Here is a 17,983-nt window from a genome sequence, read left to right as displayed (position 1 = left end):
GTAATGCATGCCATTTATTTGAATTGCTGGCATGTATTGCCACGTTTCTAGACAGACGTGGCTTCCCCTGGTGACCACGTTGAGGTTAGATAAGCCAGATCTGCGACAATAAGTTGATTGCCGCACCAGCTTCTATTTAAATAGGGGTTGTGTTCACAAGACTCCCCATTTGAGAAAGCTTGTATAAAAACTAGTGCAAAAAGAGAGAGGAGTTGTTGCCCAGAAGTCTAAACCATTGCAGGATAAAAAATAAGTGATCTAATTTAGGGGCAAAAGAAAGTGGTGAGGTTGTAGTCTCATCAATGCCCTGGTTCATGAGGGTGCCCAAAGGTCCCGTCACCACATGGGAGAACAGCAGTACAATAGGTAAGTGACTTTTGGTACAAATTTCGGGACCCAGGAAGCTCAAGATACACATATTGATATTTGTTTTACACTAGACCAAAATGTATACACAATATCAATCTGCTTTGTTCTCAGCTAGAGAATTTATAATGTAAACCAGAACGCAGTGCTGAATGCGGGGTACAATGGATTCCGCCAGTGCCTAACGGACCCGATTGACTTATATTAGGGTCCGTTGGGTTCAAATATGATGGAATCAGCGACAAAGGATCCTACACAGAGGTGAACAGATTCTTAGTAGTAATCTCCACTTTTGCTTGGATTTGCCTAATAGAATATGAAAATGATCTGTAAGGTAGAGATAAACCATAAGAATAAACAATATTTTCACTTTTTTTCAATAATGACAAGCAAATCTGAAAAGTGGAGCGTCACATTCCTGATTCTGGAGGAAAGTTTAGAGCTGATCTTTAATAGATCAAGTAACTTTTGTGTGTTTTGTATAGGACGCTGCACTACAACCCCAGTGGCATGCTGTAAAGGAGTGAACAGCGCCTGTAGAAGAGTAGACTGCTACTGCGATGAGTACTGCACTGCAAACAAAGACTGCTGTCCGGATTTTGGTGTCGCTTGTAGTGGAGGTAACACAATGCTCACATTTCAGTATATTTCATCAACATTAGTAACGATTACTAAATTTCCTACTCAGTGACACACATTTCTAATCAACGTGTGAAAAAATAAAGGGCTTCTCTGAAACGTAAACATTGATGCCCTATCCTAAGGATTGAGGAGATCCGATCACTGGCACCACTGCTGATCAGCACAATTTAGGGGCAAACAGATGAGCCGCTGTGCCTGTGTAAACAACAAAGGAGACACTTTACTTACAGAAGTGCTGTGAACCATATTTGTGCTGATCTGCATGGATCCCAGTTGTCGGACCTCCACCGATTTTGTGTTAGCAACAATTGCTAGCTGTCAGTAAATGTTACAATATTGTCAGTAAAATATTTACATTGACGATGCGGCACTATCCCATAACTCAAAAAAAGCAGTAGTTGTAAGTAATGAACACTGAAGCCCCTGCACCACTTTCTCCATCCCGTGTGACTGGGACTTCAGTGGGTGGGCTTTATAATCACACAAAGTGCAAGTCATTTATTAACAATCTCCAACCTGGCGTGTGTCCTGTGGTTAAATGTTGCTACTGCTGCAAGAATGAGGGCTCACTGCTTGTACGGTGCGCCAGTATTATTAAATCTCTCCCCATTGTTCTCATGTCGCCAGAACAGTTTTATCTGGTGAGGTATCTATTACCAAAACTTTTATTCTTGGGTGTCCATAAGACGGCCTAATCTAGTGCATGCATTTGATTGGTTTCTGTGGGCAACTGCTCAATTATTTTTGTCTTCTATAAATATACATACATATATATATATATATATATACACATATATGTATACATATATATACACATATATATACATATATATACACACATATATGGTCAGAAGAAGCGCGATCTCCAGTGCGAAACAGGCTGTAACCTACAACTAGCTGTCCTCCCTGTAATGCTTTTACCCTTGCTAAGATGACACAATAAAGTTAAGAAGATTTGCAAACGGGTGAGTGCCGCATTTTAATTTCTCTCATTCAATGTATAGAGTGTATTTCTGATTAATTTAATGTTATCTTCATTGAAAAAAACTGTGCTTTTCTTTCAAAAATAAGGAAATTTCTAAGTGACCCTAAACTTTTGATCGGTAGTGTATCTTATTCATGAAACTATAGATTAGGAACACCTTAAACCAGAGGTCACCAACTTCTGGCTGTAAAGATGTTGTAAAACTACAGGGCTATCGACACATGCTGGGAGTTGTAGTTTTGCAACAGCCACAGATTGATGACCACTGCCTTAACTGTTAAATATTAATGTGTCTCATCCCGGACCTACTGTGCGTAATAGGCAAAATGTGAAAAGCATTGGTAAATTAACATATATATTTAACAGTTTTTTTTACACATTTAAAAGACTTTTACCGTTTTTTTTTTTTTGTAAGATATTTTGACAATAATTATATTTTTGCAGGTATTACTTCGTCATCTGCAACAACGACGACACCAATAGCATCCACTACTACTAGCACTATTTCAACACTTGGCGGCATTTTGACAACTTTAATACAAAATGCAACAACTAGACAGCCAAATCTATCAACACCAACTACACTGATAACTGAAAGCGACGCAATATCTAAAGTCAACACTACGTCACCAGCAGTGTCCTTTAACTTAACCCAGAACAGCAACACATTAAGTGTCCCCTCTACTACACAAAGTACAACCAAGACAACATCTCCATTATCATCTACAAGCAACAGCCAGGCATCACCGGTGACCATCACAACCTCTAGTAGCAGTAGTAATGGCTTGTCAACACCAGGCTCTAGCTTATCAGCTCTCAGTATAACTCCTAATAACACGAGCAGTCTTTTACTGAGCACCAAACCATCCACCACCTTGATAACAAGTGCAATGCCAACAGTTAGCAATGTAACAGCAACGACTGCACCAACGTCTAATATAATCAGTGCTACCACAACCAATGTTGTCGACACAACGCAACTAGCTAAGGTGACAGCATCAACAAGCATAAAATCAGCAAATACTAATGATGGCAGTGCCATAACGACATCTGTTAACCCTACTGGAACAACTCAATTGGCACTGTTGAGCAGCGTTACATCCACATCGGTCATAGTTTCAAATACTGAAAACCTCAATTTCTCCACCACCATCAGAGCACCAACCATTATGTCAACATCTGGTGTGCTTTCTAATACAACCAGCAATATTTCATTAGTAAATAATGCTACCAGCACCTTAAGAACAACTTTAGTTCCAACAATTTCTTCCATAATGACAACCTCTTCTACTACTGCAATCTCCAATTTGTCTACCACAATACAAACATACAGCTCAACAAACCTAACCACCACCGCATTAACATCTGCTCCTGGTTTTAGCAGTGGTGATAACCCTATAAAAGCTATTACCAGCATTGGAGCAAATATACCGCCGTTATCTACAAATGGCATTGCCTCAAGCTTTGTAAATAGTATTACAACTTCGTCCAGTAACGATACAACCACCAGCAGACTAAATGGTGTTTCAACTTCAGGTGCAGCGTCTAACGCCAGTACCAGTGTCCCACCGGCCATTAATGCCACCACTACATTGAAAATAGCCATGCAGACCACGGCCAGTGCTGCAACAACTTCCGGTATTTACACATCCACTGCCACTGTCACGTTACAATCAACTAATGGGACAGGATTGCCGACCAATGCGTCATCACCTACTTCTGCGTATAATATAAGTAATTTTATAACTTCAACTAGGACAACTGAATGGCCAGTACTGAGCAGCAACATATCAACAGCCAGCATAACGTCAAACGTTGTACGAACAACATCCATTATCAGTGAAATGACCAGCAATAGACTGGGTACTACAGCAGTGGGTACCTCGGCTTCTGGTATGTTTCCGAACTCCACCGCCAATTCTCCATCAGCGAATAATACAAGCGCTGTGCCAATGCTCTCGACTTTGACAGCTGCTGCTGCCTCCTCCAATATTACGGTGTTAAAAACAAATACAACCAGTATAACAACCACAATACAATCAAATTCATTCACTACTAAATCATATTCTGATACCAGTCCTACTACTGTAAGTAACCTCACAACAACGGATTTCAACGTAACTTCATCCATTAGAACAACTGGATTTTTAACAGTGACTGTTGGGTCAACATCTGGCCTGGTTTCTAATAGTAGTAGTGTTACAACAACAATTGGAAATACATCAAACACTCTCATTCCGAATGTAACCGGAAGCAATGCGACTCCATTTACAATGCTCTCGAGTCCTACATCAATTCCTGGAATAATGTCCACTCTTATGAGTATTAGTCCTATTACCCCTTCGGCAACCGTGAAACCTACTGGAGTATCGGCACTACCAACCACCTCAACCTTATATGCATATAACCCAGCCAACATCATGCAAACTTCAGTCAGCACTTCGACATCTGAGAAAACACCGGAAACTTACAGTAATCCAATGACAATAGCTGTGAATGTAACATCTGGCATTAGCGTAACTAGACCATCAACATCCAACAGCAATGCTATAACAAATAACACCAGCGAGTCCACAAGACTTCAAACAACATCCAGCACGAGTACTATAACCAGTAATAATATCTTAACATCTAATGCCTCTGTTCGAACAATAGGACAGCCTTCTGTGAGCACAATATTAACAACATCAGGTGGGGGTTCTAATGCTAACAGCCTCCAGACAAGCCTGGTGTTCAATGGTACTAATAGTAGTAATTTATCTGTAATACCAACAACAGGCATCAAGACATCACCCAGTCCTAGTATAACTTCCAATGTGCTTGTGTTTAATGCAACAATGTCTCTTAGACCAAGTGGAGGACTACCGGCTGACATTACAACAGCTGTGACAACACCTAATATTAGCAATCCTAAAATAAATGAGTCTATTCAAACAACTAGATCCTCTGTATTCAGTAGTAGTCTGTCAACAGCAGATATAATATATAACTCTGTAAAAAGCCTGCCAACATTATCTATGGAATCAACCAATTCAGCAACCGTCTTGCCAATACAGTCCATTATCTCAGCTGGCATTGTCTCTAATGCTTCTAACAGTCCTTCTACAACATCTATGGTTAACATGACTACATCTCCGAGGCTAAGTGATGTAGCATCTGTCAACATCAGAACCAGCACAATTACAACACAATCCAGTATAAGCGGTCTTCTCACAACATTAGGAAGTAAAGATTACATTTCAACTAACTTTACCAACCGAACAACAGGAGTGACAGTACCAAGCGCTGCTATATCAACTGCTGAACTGATGTTCAGTACAAACAATAGGATCCAATCTTCTGCCAATACAAGTGCAGTCACTTTACTGTCCCAAGGTGTATCATCTTCTACAGCAGGTAAGTAGCAATTGTATGTCCACAGAACCCCCCCCCCCCCCTCCCGAAGTAAACCATTAGAAGGGGAGAGTAATGACTCTAATAAACTGTATTTTTGTTTTCAGTACTAACAGTGCAACGGATTGCCGCTGACCCGCTGATGCCACTGAATAAGTCATCTGATCCACTACAAGTGACATCTGCAATTAGTCTGTCAGGAATGACTACCAGTAGGCCGACCAACGTGTCCATGAATCCTATGGATAATGGCACACACACTTCATATCCACTACCGTTATCCCAAAGCATCCAAGGTTTGTGACGATTATATTTAATAGGGAAATTTAGGCATTATAAATCCACTTATAGATGGGTGCTTTTGGGGGTCAACCCTTTAGTGACTAGCCTATTTTGGACCTTAATGGCTGAGTGACTTTTTCCCTTCGCATTTCAAAAGCCATATTTTTCCATAGACGTAGTCATGTAAGTGCTTTGTTTTATTTTTTTCATTTTTTTTCAGAATAAAGCATTTTGCAATGGAAAAAAGTGGATTTTCATTTTCTTTACTTATGAGCATTCTTTTTTTATTATAAACTTCATTAACTTACTTAATTAACTTACTTTTTTTTTCCTTTGTCTATATGGTTGTTGGATCGCTTTGTAATACTCTGCAATACTTCTATTGCGGTGTATTATGCGATCAGTGTAAAACTGAGAGGTATTCTAGGCATACACTGATGGCAGACCTGGAAATCATCAGCACCCTCTTCCCCCTAAAAACCACTTAGATGCCATGGTCGCTATTGACTGCAGCATCCTAGGGGTTAAATTACCGGGATCAGAGAACTACGATCCTGGCCATTGGAGCAGAAGCCTGGCTGCCTTTAGTAAGCCTGGCACCTGCTCTAGCTTGCACAGGACACCCGTGCCGCGCTTATGACATAGCGCTGTGAAAAAGCGGCGCTGTGGCATAAGTATCTTTAATGACCACTATGAAAAGGTGTATGGGCGGTCATTAAAGGGTTAAAATCTCCACCTATAACGCAATAATTACAAGCAGAGAATTTAATACACAATTGTATATTAATTATGATAACATTACTGTTATGACGTTCCGTCAGAACAGAGCCCTAACTGACACAAGTGGAAAGCATAGGTTTCCGTTTGCATCACCATTGAATTCAATGGTGACAGATCCGGTACCAATGGTTTCCGTTTGTCTGCGTTGTGCAAGAGTTCCATTTGTTTTGATGGAATAGCGTAGTCGACTGCGGTATTGATTCTGTAAAAATGACAGAACCCTTGCACAACGGAGACAAACGGAAACCATTGGCACCGTATCCGTCACCATTGAAATCAATGGTGATGCAAACGGAAACCTATGGTTTCCATTTGTGTCAGTCAGGGCTCCGTTCTGGCGGAAACCTCTGCCAAAACGTCGGAACGGTGCCCTGACGCAGATGGGAACGAAGCCTTAGCTATGCAGTTGTTAGTTATAATGCAGGCCGAAAATGGAACTCAAGATTAGTACAAGATAAGTAGTGCAATGTATTTACAAAATGTATTATACATTAACTGTATATAAACTGTAAAATGGTGTTTACAGGTGATCATATGGTTAAAGAATATTTATTATTTATACAATAATTCCCTTCAGCACAGTATTGGCTCTACCAGGACTTTACTCTCTTTAAGATAAGATACCATTAAAGCCCTAAAATCATTGCTTACTCTGAGTGTCGCGTGACCTAAATTTTTCACAATGAGGAAAAAAGTTGCTGGGGACACTTAAGGAAAGATTTCAGTCACGTGGCAGTCATGCTAACCCACAATTTTACCATGACAACAGTTTGTAACCAAAAGGCACCGGGGAGCCCTAACCTAAAGAAAACCTTAGTTCTCACTTTAAAAGTTAGTACTAAAGAAACTGTCACTTCAACTCTCTGAAGAACCACTGATAGCTTTGTCAATACATATCTTCCAAAGGAAAAATCAGGTATCTGTAAAATAATCGGGAGAACGTTTTGTATCCAAGTTCATCTCAATGGCAGTGTTCTAATCAATTAAAAAACATACCAATTTTTACTTGGAATTTACAGACATTGATCACTGTATTTGTCTCCATGTAGTATCTTCAAGCATGACCAATACAAAGGGACCGGCTACTTCATCTGTGTGGGATAGTGCCAACACCTTCCTCCAAAATTCTCTATCAACTGGAGCATCAGGTAAAATATTTAAATATGAAAATGTTATTGCTCTGGTTGGGTTACAATTTAGAGGATGGGTATTTATGTTTGTAACAATTGATACAATACGAAAATTGCTTAGGTACCTTTACAATACTCCGCTCATTATGTGTCCCTATATATGGTGTGAAAATGAGTTAGTTTCATATACTGTGTTAGGTACTTATACTGTACACACTAGAGAAAAATCTCTGATGGAATCCAATCCAGGATCAGAACTAACATGGGCCAAAAATGTAGCAGATATATCAGAAGTCTGTTATATGGCTTCATTTTAGAATCCGTATTATAGCTGCAATACAGTTCTCCGGTAGTTCTACTGAACCGAACTTAGATCACTATAACCTATCAATTCTAAGACATTAAAGATGTAGTTCTACTGAACCGAACTTAGATCACTATAACCTATCAATTCTAAGACATTAAAGATGTAGTAATAAATCATTTAAAACTATTAATGGATAAATTAACAGAAAGGATAACAAGCATATTTTAGTAAAATTTTTAAATTTTTGTGGGATTTAACATTTAGATTATGACTAATCATTAAATCACTGTCACTGTGTCATGTGAACTTTAGAGCTTACCTAATTTTTCAGGTTACTTTTCAGAATAAACTCATGTATGTGTGTATAACACAATTTTTGGCAATTATTTGACTTTTGCATTTTCGCAGTTTTCCCCTCTGCAGACTCTATCCCTTATTCTGAGTTTTCTCTGAGCTAGTGGGTGGAGCCTAACTGCTATCATGGCTTCTATACACTGCACACAAAAAAAGAGGAAAATCCTACTCACCTGTCCCTATCACATATATAGAAGCAGCAACATGGAGAACATCATACAGCAGTAATGAGCAGTGTAGCTGTGAATCTAACATTAGGGTGACATATAACTCTTACAAGCAGACTGTGGTGCTTCCCCTCCCCTCTCCATAGACTAGTATGGACATTGTGTCTTTCTCTCCCTGCTCGCTTCTCCTGCTCCCTCGCTCCTCTACATAGACTTCAATGGGCAGCATCTATGTCTCACTGTTCCCCCTCCTGCTCCCCCTCCCCTCTCCATAGACTTATATGGGCTGCAGCATCTGTGTCTCCGTTTCTATACTTCCTCCTCTTGCTCCCCTCCCCAAAGTCTCGTATGAGAAGCGTGTCTGTGTCTTTCTCTCTTTGCGCTCTCCCCCGCTCCCCCTCCGCTCTCCATAGACTTCTATGGGCAGGCTGTGAAGAGACACCCCCCTCTTCCTGCAGTCCGTCTTCTCAGCTCTGTGACTAGAGACAGATTTAGCTTGACAATAGGATGTGGACAGCAGACTACAGGAAGAGAGACACCTAGTGGTAGAAACTTCAGACAGAATTTGCATGAATAAAACACCTGAATTTTAATATTTATACTATTATATTAGCACAAGTTATTTGACAAGTTAGGGTATGTTCACACGCAGTGAGCAAAAACATCTGAAAATACGGAGCTGTTTTTAGGCGAAAACAGCTCCTGATTTTCAGACTTTTTTTTAACAACTCTCGTTTTTTGTTGCGTTTTTCACGGCCGTTTTTGGAGCTGTTTTCAATGGAGTCAATGAAAAACGCCTCCAAAAACGTCCCAAGAAGTGTCCTGGACTTCTTTTGACGAGCCGTCATTTTATGCGGCGTATTTTGACAGTGACGCGTAAAATAAAGGCTCGTGGGAACAGAACATCGTAATTCCCATTGAAAGCAATGGGCAGATGTTTGTAGGCGTATTAGGGGCGTTTTTTCAGGCGTAATTCAAGGTGTAAAACTCTTGAGTTTCGTCTGAAAACAGTGCGTGTGAACATACCCTTAGTGTCCATTTAAAACAAATCATAGATTTTAGAACATTTACTTGAGCTTAATATTCAGTCAGATTTTTTAAATATCTGATTATTTTTGGTTACCCCTACTCACGTCACATTTTATTTTGTAATATATATATAGTACTTACGATAGTAACAAATGTAACAGCTAGAATTCCCCAGACTAAAGCAATCAGTGCACAGACAAACTCAGGCAGGAGGGTCAGAGAGCCCCAGTTATTCATTGTCATTGTGTTGGGACTTCTTGTACCTGGAGCAATTATTTCACCATCATTGTCTTGTGTAGCTTCATATACAACCACTGGAAACATGTCGGCAACTTCAACCATTACAGTACATCCTACAATCGGCAACAGCGCTAAAAGGAAGAACTTGATTTCCATGCTGTGGTCACTGATATTTCCTGCACTCGCGAATATAAAAAGTTCCTATCAGGCAGCCTCAAAACTGAACGATACTACAGAAACAGCAGTATTTGGACAATTGAAAATGAAAAACAAAACAGGAATGACAGGTAAGAAAAGGAAAGTTAACTTCTACTACTCTGCATAAAGTTGGATAAATCCCTCCATAAATCCCATATTACATGTAAACCGGTCAGATAAGGAGATAACAAAAGCAGTGGAAGATTGTTCAGACATATTTGCATTGTTTTCTTGGAAGATTTTCAGTCTATTATCCTAGATTTGTTTTTGTGGGAAAATTGTTACAATTCTAATAAAAAAATATATATATATATATATATATAAAAAAAAGAATAGAACAAATCTATGCATTTATATTGGCAAAGGAGTAAATGTACAATAGCTGATAACACTGATAATAGTCTACTAGGTCAGGACCCCAAGGAGAGCGCAAAACTCCTTGGCACTGTTTAGATATTCTCATGACTGGAAATCTCTGACATAACATTTAAGTTGGAGCGCCAGTAAAATCAAAGGCACTCTATCGTGACTGTTGTATCAGACATTTCCAATAGGGTCTCACTGTACAGGTTTTTATAGGCAAGGGGTGACTACCTTTATTGACAAATGTATACAATCTCATGATCAGCTTTCTGGGAAATTGAACTGCAAAGGTAGCAATAAATCTGGGCTCAATATTATGACATAAAGCCCCTGTCACCAGACCCCATAACAATTAGGCTGGGTTCACACAACCTATTTTCAAGCGTAAACGAGGCGTATTGTGCCTCGATTTACGCCTGAAAATACGGCTCCAATACGTCGGCAAACATCTGCCCATTCATTTGAATGGGTTTGCCGACGTACTGTGCCGACGACCAGTAATTTACGCGTCGTCGTTTGACAGCTGTCAAACGACGACGCGTAAAATTACAGCCTCGTCAAAGAAGTGCAGGACACTTCTTTGAAACGTAAATTGAGCCGTTCTTGATTGAAGTCAATGAAGAATAGCTCAAGATTACGGGCGTCAAAGACGCCTCGCATAATGCGAGGAGGAGCTTTTACGTCTGAAACGACGCAGCTGTTTTCTCCTGAAAACAGTCTGTCTTTTCAGACGTAAAAGCCAGTTCTCGTGTGCACATACCCTTACAGCTACAGGACCCATAATGGTGACAACAGACCCCCAAAACAGTGACATTTATAATGTTCCCATCGATAAAGAAAGACTACCTTGTGGGTAGAAGTTTGTAAATTCTCCAGGCAGCGACAGTGGGAATACGGCAGTTAGTAAAGACTAAATGCCACTAAGAAGAGCTGCCCCTCCTGGCATGCCAGAAATATTCTCATGTGTGCCACTTCTGGCATGTCTGCTGCGGGTGTGCCAGTTGTGAAACAGACTATATAGCGTTACGACCTGTTCATTTTGAAAATGAAAGCTGAAGGACGGTTTGAGCTTACGGACCCTTACCGATATCATCTTCTAATGTGTTTATATGATATACAGAGAAGATCTTTTGTTGGATTTACTATCTGACAAAAACATTTATCATTCTCCCAGAGAAAAAAAGTATGTACTGACGTATTAAGTTGTGTCCTCTAAATCTGACTCTAGTGTGTCTCTGTAATGGAGAAGCTTGATTTTAAAGGGGTTTTATGGTTTTATGTTAAGAAAGCTTAGTCAGTGTGCAAATTTAAAATTATAGAACTTTCTAATACACTTTGAGGGTAATTTATTAAGACTGGCGCTTCCATTATTTTGGTTGTTCTGCTCCTATGACAGAGCGGAGCAACGGAAATAGTGACGCAAGTGTGAACAAAGCCTTTTTATTTATACAATGATTAAGCTTTATTTTATAAAACAAGAAAACCCCTTTAGACCAGGATCACAGACATAGTTTTAAAGCAGATTTTGTGGCCGTTTTTTTTAGCCAAATACAGAAGTGGCCCCCAAAGAAAGGCAATATATCAGTCTTTTCTTTATACCTTTCCTTTCTTTTAGATCCACGTCTGGCTTTGGTTAAAAAAATGAAGCAAAAAAAAACCGTCACAAAAACTGCATCAAAACGGTGTGTGTGATCCTGACCTTTAGTAGGGTCAGGAGTAAGATAAGCAAATATATGCCCAGTAAATTATATATATATGTATGTATGTATATATATAGGGACTCCTAGCGGCGTACATAACTATGATGCTAGGAGCCCGGCGCCCTGCAGTGTGTTCGGTCCGGGACTTGCGGCCGAAATACGTTCCGTCCTTTACGGACGTAACATGCTGGTGTGATCCCAGCCTAAGACTTCACTCTATGTATGTGATATCTATGAATTTGTGATTTCAGACTTGGGAAATGATATTGAAATAGTCCATGTGAGTTATTGGAAAATAAAGGCTGGAGGAGAAGGCATTGAATCACAGTCAGTAAGTATTTCACAGGATGTAAGAACCCCTGTAGTTCATTGTTATAATAAGTAATAATTTATTGTATGTAGTTTGCAAATATATTTTTTCAAATAAAAATCCCCGCCACCAATCCACCTGTGTTAAAACAAACAAACAAACAAATAAAAAATAACAACATGCCTACCATGGGTATCTATGGGGTGCAATGGCCATCTTGCTCCCCTTCTGGTGCTGGAGAAAAAGAGCTGAGGAAATGTGTCAATGATCTCTTCTACAGAATGTAAGTCACACATTCAGATCTCAATGTATAACCCACTGGCAAAAGCCTGAATAATAATAGAAAACCTGAGTTTGAACCAGACTACCTGAACTTCTAAACACAAACCGCTGAGAACCTGCAGAAGGTGAAAATGCACGTAAAGACTATGTAAACCTTTGAAAGGCAATTTTTTTTTTTATAAAAATGTTAGTCAGTGTGATTAGTGCAATGGGAGCGTGATGCGCAAAAAACGATAAATTATAGGACAGGCTGTGAGTTTCACACAGCGGACACACGCTGCCTGAAAAACACGGAATGTCTGAATGGCCCCATTGACTTACATAGGTCCGTGCGACGTGCGTGACTTTCACGCGCGTATCACAGATATAAAACACGTTCGTGTAAATAAGGCCTTAATGGAACATGTAGGAATCCACACACCTGCTGCAGAAACAACCCCAGTCAGTTGAATAGAACTGATAGGCCTTGTTTACATGTATTTTATATGCCAAAATGAGAAGTAGAACCTAAATAAAAGAAATAAATAAGAAAAGGCCTTATAGGTTGGCTCTCCTGAATCCAAATCTGGTTTTGGCTTAAAAAAAATGCATGCAATTGTCCACTGTGTGAACAAGGCCTTCCTCAGTCACAGAAAATTTCTGCAACAAAATCTTTTGTGTGTGAATCACCCTAAGGCTGGGTTCACACGACCTATTTTCTGACGTAAACGAGGCATATTATGCCTCGTTTTATGTCTGAAAATACGGCTCCAATACGTAGGCAAACATCTCCCCATTCATTTGAATGGGTTTGCCGATGTACTGTGCCGACGACCTGTCATTTACGCGTCATCGTTTGACAGCTGTCAAACGACGACGCGTAAAATTACTGCCTCGTCAAAGAAGTGCAGGACACTTCTTTGAACGTAATTTGAGCCGTTTTTCATTGATATCAATGAAGAACAGCTCAAAATATATGGCCGTCAATGACGCCTCGCAAAATGCGAGGAGGAGCATTTACGTCTGAAACGATGGAGCTGTTTTCTCCTGAAAACAGTCTGTAATTTCAGACGTAAAAGCCAGTTATCGTGTGCACATACCCTTACCCAATTCCGATTTACAAATTTTGGTCATTCTTTGGGTATGTTCACATGGGGCAGAACTGCTGCGTAAACACAGAGGATCGGCAACGCTCTGGCAGGGGATTCCACTCCTGGAGGAGCCACTGATGTCACTGTCCATATATGGACAGTGATGTCAAGGGTTTCCACCGACTCAGCGTTGTGCCCATGGAGTCTTCGACGAGTGGAGGAGCTCCCTATGCTCCTCAACTCTATTAATGCTGAAGCCGGAAGCGGACACCTCTTTGCTTCAGCATTGGGTTCAACTGTATCTGCGTCCTAAGGACACCCAGACATACCACCGGCCGTGCGGGACATCTGGGAATCTGGGACTGTCCCGCTGAATCCGGGACTGTTGGGAGGTATAATTCCACCATTGTTTTTTGTGTTTTGTTTTTACGGTGTGTCATGTTAACTTTATTCTGTGGGTCAGTACAATTAAGGTAATACATAACTTTTTTATTTTAGCTTCAACTGAGTTTCATGTTTTTTGCAAGATAAGCCGTAGATTTTGTCGGTACCATTTTTGGGTACATAGTTCTTAGGCCACATTCACACGTGGCAGAATATTTCCGCTGCAAATGTTGGTGCAGATTCGGGGCAATTATGCAACGAATCTGCACCAACATTTGCATATTTGACAGGTAATTCAGACGTTGCAGATATCACAGCGGACTTGCCACAGATTTCAGTTTTTGCATTGCAAAGGCTGAAATCCGCAGTGAAATTCCGCTGCTTCTCCGCAACATAATGTAAATACTGCGGAGGGAAAATTCTGCAGCCTAATTTCCGCACAGTTATTTTCCGCAACGTCTGATTTTCCTAAAAATGTATAGAAACAAATGTAAAAAATGGCTGCTGCAGAATTCCAATGTACTCAATAAGAGCATTGTGCTCCTTCCCACAGAACAGGCTCTACTCTAAGAGTATGTTCGCACGGAGTGTTTTCAGACGTAATTCGGGCATTTACGCCTCGATTACACCTGAAAAAACGCCCCTAATACGCCTACAAACATCTGCCCATTGCTTTCAATGGGAATTACAATGTTCTGTTCCCACGAGCCTTTATTTTACGCGTCGCTGTCAAAATATGGCACGTAAAATGACGGCTCGTCAAAAGAAGTGCAGGACACTTCTTGGGAAGTTTTTAGATGTGTTTTTCATTGACTCCATCGAAAGACAGCTCCAAAAACGGCCGTAAAAAATGCCGCGAAAAACGCGAGTTGTTAAAAAATTTCTGAAAATTAGGAGCTGTTTTCGCCTGAAAACAGCTCCGTATTTTCAGATGTTTTTGCTCACTGCGTGTGAACATACCCTTAGGGTATGTTCACACGGCTTATTTTCAGCCGTTTTTCGGGCCTTAAACGCCCCGAAAAACGGCTGAAAATACGGAGGCTAAACCCCTCCAATCATCTGCCTATTGATTTCAATGGGAAAAACGGCAATTAGTTTCCACGGGGCGTTTTTTTACACGGCCGTTTGTAAAAAAAAAAAAGTGCATGTCACTTCTTGACCCATTTTTGGAGCCGTTTTTCATTGTCTCAATAGAAAAACAGCTCCAAAGACGGCTGTAAAAAACGCCCGATGCATAAAAAACGGCTGAAAATCAGGGGCTGACTGATGTAATGTAGTTAATCAGACTACAATAGACCCCCCCGATCCTGATACTGGCCCTAGATGAGAGATTCTTTATATTTATTATACAAACTTAACTGCATTTCACTGATATGTATGAGACGTGTTAGAAGCACCCTATTGATCGCTTGAATAATACACTGCAATACTTCTGTATTGCCGTGTATTATGCCTGTCAGGGTTCTTAAGTACAGAAAATCGCATGTGGTTGTCTTGCCTTCCACTGAATCACCACTGCAAAGTAATAGGTTGAACTAGTTGGTGGTCTTATGGACTATGGATTTTGTTTTTTTACCTTTCTATGTTACTATGAAAACTAAACTTTTGAACAATAATTTGCAACATTCCACATTATAAATGTATATTAACCCCTTCCCCCTGCTTGCATTCTGGGCCCTAATGACCAAGCCATTTTTTTAATTTTTCCATCGTCCCATTCGAAGATCTATAACTTTTATTTTTGCGTCGACATAGATGTATAAGGTCTTGTTTTTTGTGGGACAAGTTGTACTTTTTAATAGCACCATTTTGGGGTACATATAATTTATTCATTAACTTTTTTTTGGGGGGGATAGAAGAAAACCTGAAATTTCACCACTCTTTTTTTGCGCCCTATATCTACGTCATTTACCGTGTGGTATAAATAACACAATAACTTTATTCAACGGGTTGTTACGATTGCAACGATACCAAACTTTTATAGATTTTGTATGTTTTACTACCTACACAGTAAAAACACTTTTCTTTCAAAATTATTTGTTCTTGCGTCTCCATATTTGAAGAGTCATAACTATTTTATTGTTCCGCCGATGCAGTTGTATGAGGGATTTTTGTTTGCGTGACGACTTGTAGTTTTTATTGGTACCATTTGAGAGTAGATGCGACTTTTTGATCACTTTTTATCACATTTTTTTAAAGTCAGGATTAACAGAAAACAGCAATTTTTCCATTGTTTTTTATTTTATTTTTTACGACGTTCACCGTGCGGGTTAAGTAATGTAATAGCTTTATAGTCGGGGTCGTTACGGACGTGGCGATACAAAATAAGTGTAACTTTTTTGCTTTATTGTAAGGGGAAAAAGTGTGTTTTTTATTTTTTTTATTTTATTTTTTTCACATTTTTTTTAATTAACTTTATTCAACTTTTTTTTATTTTTATACTAGTCCCACTAGGGGACTTCACTATGCAATCCTCCGATCGCTATTATAATACACTGCAATACTTCGTATTGCAGTGTATTACTGCCTGTCCGTTTAAAACGGACGGGCATCTGCTAGGACATGCCTCTGGCATAGCCTAGCAGGCATTCACTACAGGCAGAACTGATACTAATATCGATCTCACCCGGTCGAGCAGGGACGCCCCCAGCCCTCAGCTACCTCTGGCAGCTGAGAGCAGGGAGATTTGACAGCTCCCTGCTCTGTTTACTTTATTCTGATGCAGCGCCGTGGAATGGCGGCGCTGTAGAATAAAGCCCACTAATGACCGCCGTGAAAAGGCTTATCGGCGGTCATTAAGGGGTTAAAGTTGAACAGCTTTGCAAACACTTTACTCCTATGGATTTGAGCTAAATAATGCTTTCTTCTGCTTTAATGCCTTAGGCATTATTCACATGAACTGTGAAATGTGGCCATGTGAGGCACGTTTTTTTAACAGCGTCACGTGACTGCATAAAAATCAATGTGCTTCTATGGGACTATTCACACAGCCATTATTTTAATGTCAAGCCTATGAGGGATCTATGAAAATGGGTCCCACATGTATGCAAATCACGGCCGATTTGACGCACATTCATGGGAGTAAGGCCTTAAGCTAAATTAAGAATTCTGCTGGTTTCCTGCCACCAGAGAGCAGTGCATTGTGGGAGTTCTTATTACAGAGCAAAGCTGTAATGTCACATGTCTGACAGCAAAGTAAAGGAAAACCGTTGTCTGTTTCCAAGTCAACCAGCAGAATTTTGAAAGCAGTTATGTAGATTAGCAGAAATGGCAAAAAACGAAAAATATATGCAAAAACAATAACATAATAGTAAATAGTCTTCTACATGAAAAGAGGATTAAGGAGGGTAGGTCTTTGAACATCCTCTCATGGTAGATGAACTAGTAGTGTGACAATTCTGAACTGTAATGTTTCTTTATATCCTTGAACTCAGATTGGGCAGCTGCATGAAGACGATACCCAGGATACAGATGTCATGGAAATTCTAAAAGCACTAAAGGACAACAATTTCAGTTAATGACAGATTTTCTGTAGCCGAGCTCCCTACCGTAATGTGTACTATACTTTGTCATTTTAGGAGCTTTCACCCTTCTCTCAATGCATTGGGCATTTCATCATTATTGTCCTGATTGGATGTAAGCGTTAGGCCTATTTCACACGGCAGTATTTCACATCAGCGTTGCTTTTCCGATCATGGGTTCCATTGCAGCTTTCCGTTGGAGGAACACATGAACGGAAAGGCAAACGGAAACCATAGCTTCCATTTGCATTACCATTGATTTCAATGGTAATGCTTCCATTGCAAATGCTTTGCATTTGTTTACGTTCCGTAAGGTTTCCGTTTTTTTTAGCAGAAACAATAGCGTAATTCCTGGCTTACAAATACTGACCAAAATACTGCTGTGTGAAAGACATAACATGTAAACCTCTGAAGATATGTGATGTGATGGAATTTTAGAGCAGTAATTAAGATATAGTGTAGATAATAGAGAAACCAATA

The 17,983-nt window shown here is 39.9% G+C and overlaps 1 protein-coding gene across 1 annotated transcript in view; it reads left to right on the top strand.

The window, feature by feature from the left end:
* The first annotated feature begins 2,457 nt into the window (after nucleotides 1–2,457).
* Nucleotides 2,458–17,983, top strand: part of LOC142760920 (uncharacterized) — a 15,650-nt gene continuing 124 nt past the window's right edge. The window contains exons 1-6 of the mRNA XM_075864094.1: nucleotides 2,458–5,389; nucleotides 5,494–5,682; nucleotides 7,498–7,596; nucleotides 9,735–9,962; nucleotides 12,188–12,267; nucleotides 17,417–17,983. The exon at nucleotides 17,417–17,983 is cut by the window's right edge and continues 124 nt beyond it. Coding sequence (XP_075720209.1) covers nucleotides 2,884–5,389; nucleotides 5,494–5,682; nucleotides 7,498–7,596; nucleotides 9,735–9,962; nucleotides 12,188–12,267; nucleotides 17,417–17,500 — 3,186 coding nt within the window. The 5' untranslated portion in view covers nucleotides 2,458–2,883 and the 3' untranslated portion in view covers nucleotides 17,501–17,983. The remainder of the gene's footprint in view (nucleotides 5,390–5,493; nucleotides 5,683–7,497; nucleotides 7,597–9,734; nucleotides 9,963–12,187; nucleotides 12,268–17,416) is intronic.

The sequence above is a fragment of the Rhinoderma darwinii genome, chromosome 4 (genome assembly GCF_050947455.1).
Source record: "Rhinoderma darwinii isolate aRhiDar2 chromosome 4, aRhiDar2.hap1, whole genome shotgun sequence".
In the NCBI taxonomy this organism is placed as follows: domain Eukaryota; kingdom Metazoa; phylum Chordata; class Amphibia; order Anura; family Rhinodermatidae; genus Rhinoderma; species Rhinoderma darwinii.
This window is presented reverse-complemented; position numbering and strand designations above follow the sequence as displayed.